This window comes from Fulvia fulva, chromosome 8 (genome assembly GCF_020509005.1).
Source record: "Fulvia fulva chromosome 8, complete sequence".
Lineage (NCBI taxonomy): Eukaryota > Fungi > Ascomycota > Dothideomycetes > Mycosphaerellales > Mycosphaerellaceae > Fulvia > Fulvia fulva.
Genome location: NC_063019.1, coordinates 2,072,575 through 2,086,171, shown reverse-complemented (window position 1 = coordinate 2,086,171; position 13,597 = coordinate 2,072,575). Strand labels below are relative to the sequence as shown.

Genomic DNA, 13,597 nt, shown 5'->3' with positions numbered 1-13,597 from the left:
ACTGCTCTGAATTACAAGTGAGATATGGGACGATGGTAAACGATGCGTATGACTTACATACAACCCTGCTCAGCTGTTGCGGGCGTAGGAGGGCACCTTCGGCTCCTCGGCTGCACTTCTCCGCTCTTGAGTTTACACGAAGGTTTGTTGGTCCTGAGCATTTGAACAACGTCCAGATACTTCAACGACGATCTTTGAAATATTTCAAAAAGACACATCAAAACAATTAACAGTGTTCACAATGGCTGCAGCTCCAGCACGGCCGATTCGCATCGCGGGTGAGCAACAGACAAAGTAATCATTCTCAAGCCGTGGCTGACTCCTTGCAGGTGCATCAGGCTCTGTTTCAGATCGCCGCCATGGCCTCGCTATGTTTGCAGCGAACTGTGCCAACGACCCCGTTGATGTGATCGTCGGCGACTGGATGAGTGAGGCAAACATGACAAGCAGAGGCATTATGAAAGCCGACAGTCTTATTGGCAAAGCTAGCGAGGAATTCATCCCTGGTGCCCCAACCGGCGCCATTGGAGCATATGAGCCAACCTTCCTGGAAGCACTCGAGCCGGCACTACACGACATTGCAAAGCACAACATCAAGATTGCTGTCAACGCTGGAGCGTCTGATACGCAGAAGCTGGGAAACGTTGTCGCTGAGATGGTCAAGCGCAACGGACTAGATCTTAAGGTTGCCTGGGTAAGTGGTGATGAAGTCTTTCCCGCTGTGCAAAAAGCTCGACAAGAGAAGAAGACTACCTTCGAGAACATCTCCACCGGTCAAGTCTTGGACGACTGGGAACATGAGCCATTGTATGCGCAGGCCTATCTCGGTGGTCTTGGGATCGCAGAAGCCTTGTCCCGTGGCGCCGACATCGTGGTCTGTGGGCGAGTGAGTGATGCCAGTCCTGTGATAGGAGCCTGCTACTGGTGGCATGGCTGGAACAGAGACCAACTCCATGAACTTGCGAATGCATTCGTTGCGGGTCATTTGGTTGAGTGCAGCAGCTACGTCTGCGGTGGCCTATTCTCGGGCTTCAAATCGCTGGAGATGAAGGGCTGGCACGATCTGGGGTTCCCTATCGCTGAGATTGCAAAATCTGGGCAGGTTGTCATTACGAAGAACAAGGGCTCTGGCGGGGAGGTCAGTACGCAGACTTGTTCGAGTCAGTTGCTTTATGAGATTCAAGGGCCTTGGTACTTCAACTCCGACGTCACCGCTATTCTTGACGAGCTCCATTTCGAGCAGATTGGCACAGATCGAGTCGCGCTTCGCGGAGTCAAAGGCGCTCTCCCACCTCCTACCACGAAGGTTGGGCTTACAGCAAAGGGAGGCTATCAAGCAGAAGTCCACTGGTTCATGACAGGTCTCGACATCAGCGACAAAGCCCGCATGCTTGAAGCGCAGGTCCGCCACGCTTTACGGAACTCCATCCCCAAGTTCAGCCGTCTGGACTTCACTCTCAACGGCACGGCAGGTGAAAATGCCAGAAACCAAAACGCCGCTACCGTGGACTACCGCATCCTAGTCCAGGCGAAAAATGAAGCAGACATCGCACCAAACAAATTCCTACGCCCGATCCTGGACTTGATTATGATGGGCTATCCGGGCTCAACTTTCCATCTTGATGCAAGGCAAGGGTTCCCCAAGCCGATCTTTGAATACTATGTCACCCTTCTTCCGCAGGCTGATGTACAGCATAAAGTACATCTATGGACTGGTGAGGAGGCTGAGATAGCTCCACCGACCAAGACGCAGACGTATCCGAGTCAGCAGCCTAGTCAGCCCGTCGCTACGGACAGTAAGCTCGAGCCCTTGGGTGAGACAATCAAAGGGCCACTGGGCTGGATTGTTCATGCAAGAAGTGGTGATAAGGGGTCGAATGCCAATGTGGGCTTTTGGGTGAGACATCGGGACGAGTGGGAATGGTTGAGGTGGGTACTTTCTGTAGAGACGATGAAGGAATTGTTGGCGGACGAGTATAACGGAAAAAATATCGTGAGTACAACACTTGCAGGCAGAGGGTGAAACGGCAGTGCTAACGTGGGGATAGGATCGGTTTGAGCTGCCGAATATGTTCGCGGTGCATTTTCTGTTGCATGATCATCTGGATCGGGGAGTAAGTTGTTCGACGACTTATGACTTTTTGGGGAAGAATGTAGCGGAGTATCTGCGAAGCAAGTAAGTTTTGACAGCTTCTCTCCTACGGTGCGAGACATTACTGATTTTCGTTCGTGAGTAGGCATGTTGACCTTCCGGTTAAGTTCTTGAATAGAGGAAAGTTGTGAGTTCCCTCGAGTTCAGTCGATGCACTGGTATGCCAAGCTCTCGAGGAAACGGGTATACAGTGAGTGTACAAAAGACCACGTGGCGAATGATTTTCTTTAAGCGGCGAGTCACAAGTGGCACCGTGCACCGGATCGCTTGAGAAGGAAGTACTTGAACCAATGCTTACTAGCAGCTTTTCTTGATTTCCTTCAAATTTTTCAATTTCTCGTCCACGCATCGACATGGGCATTAACATGGCCGAAAGCAAGCCAGCAAAGCCGACGCTGCTCACCCTTCCACAGGAAATGCGCGACAACATCTACTACTTTACCTTCCACGATGTCAAAGTCGACCTCAAGCGCTCAAATCTGGTCACGAGCAATGCCGGACTGGTCGCAACATGTCACCATGTCCGAAACGAAGCGCTCGCCGTCTACTACAAGGAGAGCATCTTGATCGTACGCGAAGCTCTTCCTTCTCAACTATTCAGGATCATGCGCCAATCACCCGCACTCCTCATCCCAATTATCGCAACCCTGCGCATTTCGCCCGCCGTACTCGGGTCCACCGAAGTTTTTACTGGGAAGCTTTGGATTCCCGGCGATCAAATGACTACGGAAAAGCTGCTTGATGTGAATCGAAAGTCGATCAAGGACCAGCGGCAGTTCTGGCGAGGTTTCCTCGAGTCTCACGACATCAAACTCCAGAAGAGCGCGCTGCAGGGTCGAGTGGTGGTGAGAGATGGTGTTGTCAACATGGAAGTTTGGACTGCGGAGCCGAATAGTGTGGTTACACCCATGTGGCGAGGTGCACAAGTGGTTGGCATTATGGACGCAGTATTCATCACAGGATGGACAAGCGGGAACTTAGGTCTGTTATAGGCAGTATGCTAACTGCTTTGAGTGGCATCGCAACGGGCGAAGGAGCCATAATGAGGCGGAACATTCACTCACAAGTCAATGTTAGTAGCGGTTCAAGTCAACTACGAGGTGAATGATTGCATTCTGTGCCTCATGACACTACTTTGCTCTCAACATTCACATCTTACCAACAACACATTGACTAGTATAACGCCACGAAAGTGTTACTATCTCCAACACCGTTCGTCCGTCATCTCCTCTACACATTTCCAACGATCAACAACTCAACAAGATGGACAGCCTAATCGCAGAATTGACCAAATCCTTCGCGGGCCTCACCTTGACCTCACCTAACAAGCAGAAGACATCGTTCTTGGAACTCCCACAAGAGCTGCGCGACATGATCTACGAATTCGCGTACAGCGGCAGAGAAATCATCGATCGCGGCGATGTTGACCACAAAGGCACGCATGTGGCCCGCCCTGGAAGAAAGGTCACTAGCTATCCTGCCGCTCTCCTGACTGTCTCCAAGCAGATTCGACTCGAAGCTAGTCCTTACTACTACAAGCTCTGCACCTTCCACTTCGAAGGGCGCGACGCAACGTACTACTGCTTTGCATTCATCAAGGCGCTCGAGCCGCAGTATCGGAATCTCCTACAAGACGTGCGTGTGCATTCCCACGGACAAGTGCCTAGTGGCTACGATCCCTTCATCCACTCGTCAATAGGATTCATTGATGGTCATAAGCTGCGTTCAGTCCAGTGGCATTGGCGTCATCTGCAAGATTGCATTCGTAACGCGTCAATATTGATCGCGAAGGATGTGCTGAAGACTAGGCTGGAGATTGTGAGCTGGGACCATGAGCAGATCAGAGACTTCTGGTGTAGTGATCCGACTATAGCAGGGCTGGGATGTACTAGATTCGAGCGAGGCTACGATCAGTACAAGGGTCTTGATTAACATAGCCATATCAGGAGTTGTGACAGGTTGTTGTCCTGGTGACAGGTATGGATGGACATGGCCAGCGCAAAATCTATGCAACGCTTGTTGCCATTCAACTCTTGTTGTACTAGTCCCACTGCCTGAATAGAAGACGGTCCCTCAACGTTAGATCGAAAACGCCCACAACTTGGCTTGAATCTTCTTGCGAGTGTAATGAGCGGGCTTCAATCAAGCATCTGTTTCAGAGCGTAGGGTGTGTGCGTAATCAGAAGATGAGCCCACCAGCAACACTGTATATCGCTTCACAAGTGGCCCATGCTGCCACAGACCCAGGAGACTCAAACTCCTATTCATCGACTGTTCCTCTTCATCAATCATCACTTCTATCATCCTCAACCCAGATTATCCCTCTTCCACACCGAATACTCCTCCCCACAAGGCTCCATGCTCCAGACCCTTTCAATGCCCATTCCATCCCATTTGTCAATCTCGATCTTCATCACACCCTCCTTGATTGGGCCTCCAGCCTGCTCGAAGACTGTTCTAGTCTCCTTCAGCGCCCTCTGAGCCTCGTACCAAGTCCAATACATTGCGATCGATGCGTACTTGTCCGAAAGCCGCCCATACATCCAATACGTGTTGGAATGTCTGTTGTACCAGGTCGTGCAACGCATCTCTCGAATGCTGCTTTTCTGATATGCGTCGAGTTGACGATACCAGAGGGCTGAGAGAGGCGAGGAGTCGACGTAGAAAGTTGTGAGGCGGTAGTAGATGTTCCAGGACTCGTCGTATATCTGGAGGCACGTGCGGAGGAGGGCGTCGTGGTTCTTGGTAGAGCGTGCGAGCCAAGGTGACCGTCTGGGGTACTGCTCTGTGACGTGGACGATTGTATCGAGGAAGACAAACTCGTAGATCATGTCGCGAAGCTCTCGAGGCAGCGTGAGGAGTGTTGCTTTCGGCGCCGGTGCTGATGGTGGTGGGTGTAGCGACGCCATCGTGGTTGATGTTTGGCTCGCGGTGTGCTTGAAGGCGCAGTAGAGGTATAACGAGACGGTCGACCACGATCCTGCAGAAGTTATGTGCGAGGCAGAAATGCGAAGAAGCGAAAAGATGTGCGTACAGCAAGAAGACCGGCAATGGCCGCAAGCACAGGCCCCTCATCCTTCGACGCATGTGACACGACTCGAGTTCACCTAGCAGTTCTTATGCATGCATCCACTCCCGGCAAACACATCAGGAAACTCGTAGGCGATGAACAGAGACTCGGCTATAAAGTGCACTAACAGTAGACATCTACACATAGCGCACATTATTGGAAAGTAGGCCCAAGAACAACATCATGATTCTAAACAATGCATGCCCTCGACTGACTCACGCTAAACGCTTTCACCGTACCGGCAGAAGAGTTCCCTCTCACAACAATCTTGCTGCGCCACCTCTATCCCTTCCACGGCGGACATTGCTCGAACAGCGGCGACTCCGTCCAGCGGCTCCACTTCTGCTTCCCATCCCACATGTCCAGCCTGATCTTGATCGGACATCCCGCCTGCCCAACTGGAACACCTACGGCGTTGAAAGAGAATCTCGTCCTCAGCGGACACCGAGCCGCAATGAAAGCCTGTGCTGTACGACACAATGCATAGTGTGCATTCAGCCCCGCCGACTCCATAGTACGCTCCGCCTTCTCTTGAGCAGAATGAACGAAAATGTCATGCGCAAGTACTGTGTCGCGCGCGTATGGGGTTATGCAGCGCAAGTGTCGAATCTTGCGTCTGTTGGCGAAGGAAAGTCCACCATACCAGGCCGTGCTTGCTTTGCTCTGGTCGATGTAGAAAGTGGTAAGCTTGAAGTAGTAGGGTGATGCTTCGCGATGGATTTGCTTGCAAGTAGCGAGCAGTGCGGCGTGCTTTGGTTTCGAGTCGGAGCGAGAGAAGGTCTCGGGGATGTTGACATGGTCGTCGGCGAATGTGTACTCGTAGATCAGGTCGCGAAGTTCTTGTGGGATCGTGAAGAGGGTGGCCTTCGGTGCTGGTTCTGCGGCTGGCGGCATTGTGGCGGCTTGTGGTTGAACCATCCTGTCCAATATAGTGGGCGTGTGTTGGTTGAGGTGTTGCATTTGCGACGGTTTTGTCTCCAGTGCTGGATGAAGAGAATACTTTTAAGGCTGACGTGTCGTGGGAAAGTGAGATCCGGTCGAAGCACAGACCAAGATCTGCCACGCATGTGAGTATAGTAGACTCGGACACTCGATCTATTCACTAACTCCTGTGTGGTCGACAAAGTTTACAAAGGCGCATTTCCCAAACCTCAACCAGAGGGAATGCCTTGGAGAGGTTGTGATGCGCTCCTATATCAGCCTTATTATCACGCCCAGCGCTCGGCTCTTACCTCCTCCCCATTCATCAAGATCATTGGTGAAGGATACTGCAACGAGTGCTTGAAGAGGTTCAGCGCCGCTTACGACTGGAATCCCTAGCTTCTATTCACAGTCTTGCGTCCCTTGAATTGCCGTCTCTGCCCCAGCCTTGACTGCATTGAAATTGCGATTAGCGATTCCATTCCGGAGCCTTCAGCGATCAACCAAACATCCAGGTCCGTCTCTTGGCTCAAGCCCATGGTGGTATCCTGGTAATTCAAAATTTGTGGTCGTATCTATACACGTCAACGCACTTGCATGCTTACGATTAGTCCAGCAACGCCTGGTCCACGTGCCTGTGCCCAAATCTGCGTCTCTATCAACACAACTCCAAACTCTTAACCAAATCCTCCGCCACCACATCAATCCCCCCACTCTTCTGATCCTCAATCCCAAAACTGATCATAACCTTATCATCCAAATACCCATGATACCCCCTCCCCCTGCCCATAAAACTGACACTCGTCGTAAAAACCATTTCACTCTGATCATGCGGCCTGCTCTCCAACGTTCCCGTAGTCCAATCCCCACCCGGCCTTCCCCTCCCATAATACCACAGCGGCTTCTGCGTAATCCCATATATCTCAAACGGCGCGCGCTGTCGGAATAACATAACGTACGGCTCGTACACGCCGTGGTAGTAGAACGTCTTGACCTGGAAGAGGGTCAGGATGAAAGTGTTGTCGTCGGAGGGCTCGCAGCCGGGGTCGAGGCGACGGCAGAGGGTTAGGGAGAGGGAGTTGGTGGATTGATGGATCCATTCGAGGTTGGTGGGTTGGAGGGCGGGCATAAGGGAGGTCATGCAGTGGGTGTCGGTGGTGGCGAGGGGTGCGAGGTCGGGGGAGGTGGTGGCGTTGAAGGGGTCGAGGATTTTGCTGAAGGCGCGGTATGTCGGTTTTATGTCTTGGTGGATGTACAGGTCCCCGGCACTGTCCCAGAATGCGAACCAGTTCTTCTCAATCGTGCCAGCTTCAATCCTCTTCTCTTTCTCACTCTTCTGCAGTCCCTCCGCCTGCACCTCCTCCATCCCCGGCCGCGCCAACTGCGTCCCCCAAAAGAACGGATCCACTTTCTCATCAAGATGTCCCCCCTCCCCACCATTCCAATCCACCAACCTCCTCAGATCCTGCATCCACATCGCCACACAAGACTGCGTGCCCTGGCTCCCATACATAACATACGGCACCGGCTCACTCTCAAACACAACCTCATCGCCCAATAGATTCCTCTCCGTCCGATTCTGACTCGGCCCAAAGAATATCCTGGCATCATGCGGTCCAATCATCGTCTTCATATACTCCAAATCGCCCTCACACTGTCCTGCCCCCGCTGTTGTGCTCCGGATCGGGAGGATCATGACGGATCCTGGGATGCACTGCACTGAACTTGCCTTCCTGTTGAATGTAGCTTCGCAGACAAGCTCGACGTTGAAGGTATCATTATCGTCCTCCTGTTTATCCCTCTGCGCAATAATAATCCACGTCTCCTCTTTGCTCGGATGCGGCAGAATACTCGGATTATACGACCCATACCCCTCGCCAAAATCCACCAAGAACCACCTCCCGTCCTTCGTCACGCTGCTCTTCACAATGTTATGCTTAATGTTGTTATTGCGATCACTAGCCTCCTTCTGCTCCGGCGTGAGCAAATCCGTCAGACTCGTCGCACCAGGCACATCCTGACCGAGCGCAACACTAGCCTGCGTCCATTCCTGGCCGTCGAAGTGAGGGTGTCGACTGCTAGCGAAGGGGTTGTGGAAGGTGGAGAGGAGATCGGGTTTCGCGACGAAGGTGCTGCCTAGGGCGATGAGGAGGAGCAGGAAGAGAAGGCCGCCGAGGATGGCATTGCGGAGGCGACCTGATGGGAAGAGCATCGTCCATCATGTACATGTATGTACGGGGAAGTAGAGAGGAGGGCGCGGAGGTGAGACATTTCGGTGTGGTTCGCTGGGACGATCTTCGTGGCGTGAAGGAGTAAGGTTCAGCGTGGCAGATCCGAAAGCGAGAGTCTATCTGCGCCTGCCGGATGAAATCGGGTCTTGATAGGCGCTTCTGACGGGACATGGTATGCACAGGATAAAAAGTCATACTTGAACAATCCTCTGTTCAAGAACACGTGGCATCGATCGGATATGACCATCAATAGATCCATAATGGCCAATACTGAAACGATACGATATACACAACACAACAACACATACTCAACACTATCCATCGTATCAAGGAAGAAAGTGGTATCAATCTAGAATCGACTCCACCAGCGCCATGCTAAAGCCCAGCAAAACAAACATGCCAACCCGACCCAAACCTCCATCACCCAGTCCAGTCCAATCCAGTCCAAGCCCCAAGAGAACGCCAATCCCACTTCCACTTCCTCTTACACTGTCAAACACACCCAACTTCACAAATTACATCTAAGAACTAACCTCCCCAGCATCATTCGCATCATCCCTCCACCCCTTATGCGTAGTGCCACTACTAACCCCCCTCTCATCCACCGCCATCCCCTCCCCTTCACCTCTTTCCACATACTTCTGCTGGTGCAAGTCTTTAAAGATCTTCTGGAAGTACATCCTCAACGTCCTGAGACCTCTCAGATACCCATTGTCCACCTGATCAGGATGTGATGGCGGGCAAGGTTTGCGCTCTACAATGCGCTCCATGTCTTCCGCAGTAACGCAGTTGGCAAAGTCGACGATCTTCAGCTTCACACCGGGGTACTGTGCAGGTTTGCCGTCTTCGTCCATCTTCTGCTCGACTTTACCTTGTTCGTCGGCTTCGCCGCGGTCGTAGATCATGAGGAGGCTGCTGGCGTAAAGGCGGTAGCCTGGGAGGTCGCGGATGATCTTTTCGAGCTCGTTGAGTTTCTCCAGAACGGTGGGGATGTGCTTGAGTGCTTGAGCGTGACCGATGCCGTCGAAGAAGAATCGCTGCAGCGCGTCTTTGAACGCTTCACCGGCAGTGAGATCACGGCCAGTGTACTTATCTTCGAAGTTGTACTTTTGCTCTCGGACATTGTACACTTGCATACCGCACACACGTACGCCGAGCTTGCTCGACGTTGTAGTCTTGCACTTCATGCGTTGTGAGGCTTGTTTCTTCTCGTTTGCCTCCACGCCGTATTGTCGGGTGCCCATTTTCAGATCCAGCACGCATGGCTTCTGCATTGATGCCGTCAAGTCTTCGAGCAGTAGAAACTTCTCTGTGCGCTCGTTCTGCAACACCAGTGATGTCTCAGGGTTGCGCGGCTCAGGTCCATCGAAGTCGATTGCAGGGTCAAGTCGTGGTGCAAGCTTGTTCGCTGGGTGTGCATCAGACGTCGGAAGCTGCTCTCCACGCGCAATTGCATCAAGCCCAATTTGCGTCTTGTTACACTGGGAGAGCTCCTTCTTGACATCATCCATCGAGAAGACATCTTCTGCGTCTGCAGTGTAAGCTTCGTCTTCATGTTCGTGGAATTCGAGATCTCCTCTACTGCCTTCGATATCGGTTGGCTTTCGCTGGAGACCACCGCCAGAATGTCTTCGACGGCGATGCGGCCGAGTCGGCGGCACATTCAACGCAGAATTTGCTTTTGAAGCTTCAGCACTCCTACTAAGATTTGCCTGGCTCTCACGCAGACGCTGCTCAATATCAGAAGAAGTGCCATCATCGGCCTCGCTTTTGATGTGCTCAAGCCGACTCATGTGCAAGCCACTGACAGACTTGTTTCGGCCAGTCCTATGAAGATCCTTGAGGGTAGACACATCCACGGAATTCTGGCGGTGCGAGCTGCTAAGCTCACTCTGTACATATGTTGGTATCTTGCGAAGGCGTCGCGAGTGATGAGATCGATCCTTCCTATCATGCTTGTGGATGACAGGCGGTGCAAACACCTCACGCAGCACGTGATCACGAAGGCCCTCGTTGACGGATGTGAAACCCCAGCTAGACGCTGGTTTCAAAGACGGCCGGTGAGCTCCGCCGTTCGACGTCTCGTCGTCAGATTGGGTTCCGCTCTTGGGTGGCGATGACTTTGTTCGGTGCAGGTCAGGTGTCGAGGAGCGTGGAGATCTACGGAACAAGCTATCTGGAATCAGATGTCTGTTATTCTCGAAGATGACTTGGGGAACGCTTCCACCTGTCTTCATGGACTTGCTGATCATGCGCCCGGTGTCTGCAGAATCGGTCTTGGACGGCTGTTCACTTCCCTGCCTGCTCATATCTGTGGATACAGCGGGCTCGCCAGGCGCCTTAGACTCGTCAGAAGCTGGCTTGCTACGTTTGTCCTTACGATATGTCACGTTGAGCACGCCAATGTATCTAGGCATGAAACCAAGCAGATCGGGGTGATGCTTTTCTACAGTCTCGTAGAACATGTTTTCCTTGCTATTGAGCTGCTTGCATACAGCCCGCCGTGAGAAGCGATAGACAGCCGAGTGACCTCCGACTTGATGCTTGTACGGCTTGAGCTCGACAGCACCGACTGGAGCAGGTGCTTGGTGTGAGTGTCTTCGCTCAGAGGGACGGTCTATAGCCTTGATCTTCGGAGTGGCCGTAGGTGTCGTCTCCGCCTCATCGTCCTCGTCTTCACCAGAAGCGGTGGAGTCATACCCATAAGCATCTGATTCGTACTCCGAATCAGATGCCCGGGAGTCGTCGGTGATGGCAGGCTGTGGAAGTGACATGAACTCTGTCGTTGGCTGGACACGAGTGGCGCCCTGAAGGAAGTCCCGATTACCTTCTGATTGCAAGGAGACCTGTACATCGTTCGACTCCAGCTCCGCCAGTATCGCCTGTTCATCGGCTTGCTCCTTTGCTTTGCGCTCGACGGCATTGTCACCAGTTGGCGAGTCAGCCACAGTGACTCCTTGATGAGGGTAGTAAGTGGCTGATGAAATGTGTTCTTGATCAGAGTCTTCTTCTTCATCAGACTTGACAGCTTGTCGCAGCTCCTTGTGCAGACGTCGTTCAGTGTCGGCGGTCACATTCTTTGGTAAGGAGATCTTGTTGGCGGGTATTGGCTGTAGTTGTTGGTGATTGCGGATCTCTTCCAGAAGTCCCAATGGTAGATGTTGCGACATGTGCTCTCTCGACACGGTGACTTCATCTCCATCTTCGGTGGCTTCGATATCCTCTGCAACGCTGGGGGTGTATGATTGTATATCCTTTGCAAGCTGGCTCTTCGTGACAGTATTGCTCCTCCCCGACTTCTTCTTTTCATGCTCCTTCTTCTCCTCTGCATCATTCTCCCTGAACAGGCCGAGATAGTGACTGGCCTTTCGAGACCTCTTGTCGGTCATTGAGGGCTCTGGTTGCGGCAATTGTGCATCAATAATCTTGTCCACGCCAAAGTCTTCCTCTGTACTGCCCTTGCGATTGGCAGATCGTTGCGACTCTGCTATCGACTTCCCTTCCATTTTAGCTTGACCCTTCCTCCATGACCGGTACGACTGCCTCTCCACACTTTCACGTAGACCTTGCGGCGCATAGTCGACGACCTGGACGCCAGGGCTTGGTGTCGCTGGCTGGGGGTCCTGCTGCAAGGGAGAATCGGGGTACTGGGCGTCGGGGTGCGGTAGGGTTTGTATAAGCGAGCTGATGTCGTTGAGGTCGTATAGGGAGCGCCGTTGGTACTGGCTCGTCCTGTCGGGCCTGGGACGATGTTGCTGGTGGTGGTTGTGGTTGTTGTTGTTGTTGTGGTTGTGGTTGTGGTTGTGGTTGTTGTTGTTGTTGTTGTTGTTGTTGTTGTTGTTGTGGAACAGCAATGTCATAGAGTCCGGCAGGCTGTGGGCATCGTGGTAGTGGGCAGGTGGATGATCCATAGTCGTCCTGCGCAACGGCGACGCCGCCATCTCGTTGTCGCCGTGATCGTCGCTGCCGTCGTGGTGCAGTCTGCTCTTGCCCTCTGCCTTTGCGCCTGCTCTTTTGGGGATGTTGAGCGTGGTCACGGGATCCGCGGTGTAGTGGGTAGCAAATATGCTGTCGCGCTCAGACAATTGCGGGCGGACGGCATCATGCAGCGCAGGACCAGTGGTAGAGGCGTTGTTTGCGGCGGTGTTGGACGAGGATGGTGGTGTGCAGTAACTTCTTTTACGAGTGCCAGCGGCAGGACTCGTGCGCGAAAGCTTAGAGAGTCGCGGAGAGTCAGCTATGTGTTGGAGATGTTGTTTGGGCGACGGCTGTCGGGTCTGCAGGGCTTCCCAGAGATGGCTGCTGTGGTAAAGAGTGCCATGCGTCTGCGCTGCAGCATCGTGCGTCTTGGGCAGGATCTGCTTGGGCCTCGCATTCTTCACCTCCCTATTCGATGTGGGATCGTGCGCGTCGGAAGCTGGCGCCATGAAACCATTGATGTAGATAGCACGATGCAGCGCAATTGGTAGGGAAGCGTCGAGGGCTGCTGTAGTCGGTAGACCGCAATAAGGCTTAGAAGTCAGCACCGCTCTCTGCGCCGTCTCTCGCGTGGGAGCGGGAAGGCCTGGGGAGCGTTGGGCGCAGTTTCAAGTGCGGCGCACAGTCTACAGAGGCTTCCGTGTATGCAAACTTGGGTGCTGGGGGTGGTGCGCGGGGGCTGGAGGCTGGAGGGCGGTGTTGGTGTGCTGTAGAGAGCACGTTCTGAGCTGCACCATCACGACTGGGTGGTAGTCCGGAATCTCGTCATAGCAGCCGACAGACAGAGCGACCAGGGGTCAACACGGACGGCTATGTAGCTCAAACATGCACGGCCCGTCCATCTGGCCACATCTGATGATCACCTGCGGTCGGCAATCATTCGTTGCATATCACTCCACTTCCACTGCCATTGAGAACATCGCCTGACCGGTCGGTATCTACTGTGATTGTCGAGTCTGCGATTCGTAGACATAGTCATCCATGCGACCATGCCTGGGAACTGTTCCCCCGTCGGTGAACACCAATGGATCAGCAACGTGCTCTGCAGTGCTACACTTGCGCCGCGCACGTCGGACAGAAGAGAAGTCCTTCAGCCGCGATGCAAACAAGCACAATGCAAGGGCGATCCTTGCGGTCAAGCATGACCAGTATTACTTAACGACCAGTCCTAATGAAACATTGATGCTCTCACGTGGCCTTCATGCGACGATTTGACTCCTCACGCCACCACGACCTCATCAGTCT

General features: G+C 53.1%; 7 protein-coding genes across 7 annotated transcripts; 3 read left to right on the top strand and 4 right to left on the bottom strand.

The window, feature by feature from the left end:
- Positions 1 to 241: 241 nt before the first annotated feature.
- Positions 242 to 2,283, top strand: CLAFUR5_11211 (uncharacterized protein; the record flags this gene model as incomplete). Its single annotated transcript, XM_047910359.1, has 4 exons — positions 242 to 278; positions 330 to 1,993; positions 2,049 to 2,176; positions 2,238 to 2,283. 4 exons carry the CDS (start codon positions 242 to 244, stop codon positions 2,281 to 2,283), a joined length of 1,875 nt encoding a protein of 624 aa, XP_047765594.1.
- A 222-nt stretch (positions 2,284 to 2,505) lies between these two features.
- Positions 2,506 to 3,144, top strand: CLAFUR5_11210 (uncharacterized protein; the record flags this gene model as incomplete). The annotated part of the gene is made up of 1 exon (XM_047910358.1): positions 2,506 to 3,144. One exon carries the CDS (start codon positions 2,506 to 2,508, stop codon positions 3,142 to 3,144), a length of 639 nt encoding a protein of 212 aa, XP_047765595.1.
- A 271-nt stretch (positions 3,145 to 3,415) lies between these two features.
- On the top strand, positions 3,416 to 4,084 carry CLAFUR5_11209 (uncharacterized protein; the record flags this gene model as incomplete). Its single annotated transcript, XM_047910357.1, has 1 exon — positions 3,416 to 4,084. One exon carries the CDS (start codon positions 3,416 to 3,418, stop codon positions 4,082 to 4,084), a length of 669 nt encoding a protein of 222 aa, XP_047765164.1.
- A 374-nt stretch (positions 4,085 to 4,458) lies between these two features.
- CLAFUR5_11208 (uncharacterized protein) lies at positions 4,459 to 5,061 on the bottom strand (the record flags this gene model as incomplete). The annotated part of the gene is made up of 1 exon (XM_047910356.1): positions 4,459 to 5,061. The coding sequence occupies one exon, from the start codon at positions 5,059 to 5,061 to the stop codon at positions 4,459 to 4,461; it is 603 nt and encodes a 200-aa protein (XP_047765163.1).
- A 443-nt stretch (positions 5,062 to 5,504) lies between these two features.
- Positions 5,505 to 6,140, bottom strand: CLAFUR5_11207 (uncharacterized protein; the record flags this gene model as incomplete). The annotated part of the gene is made up of 1 exon (XM_047910355.1): positions 5,505 to 6,140. One exon carries the CDS (start codon positions 6,138 to 6,140, stop codon positions 5,505 to 5,507), a length of 636 nt encoding a protein of 211 aa, XP_047765166.1.
- A 661-nt stretch (positions 6,141 to 6,801) lies between these two features.
- CLAFUR5_11206 (uncharacterized protein) lies at positions 6,802 to 8,355 on the bottom strand (the record flags this gene model as incomplete). Its single annotated transcript, XM_047910354.1, has 1 exon — positions 6,802 to 8,355. One exon carries the CDS (start codon positions 8,353 to 8,355, stop codon positions 6,802 to 6,804), a length of 1,554 nt encoding a protein of 517 aa, XP_047765165.1.
- Positions 8,356 to 8,895: 540 nt separating this feature from the next.
- Positions 8,896 to 12,801, bottom strand: CLAFUR5_11205 (uncharacterized protein; the record flags this gene model as incomplete). The annotated part of the gene is made up of 1 exon (XM_047910353.1): positions 8,896 to 12,801. The coding sequence occupies one exon, from the start codon at positions 12,799 to 12,801 to the stop codon at positions 8,896 to 8,898; it is 3,906 nt and encodes a 1,301-aa protein (XP_047765168.1).
- Between the last annotated feature and the right edge of the window lie 796 nt (positions 12,802 to 13,597).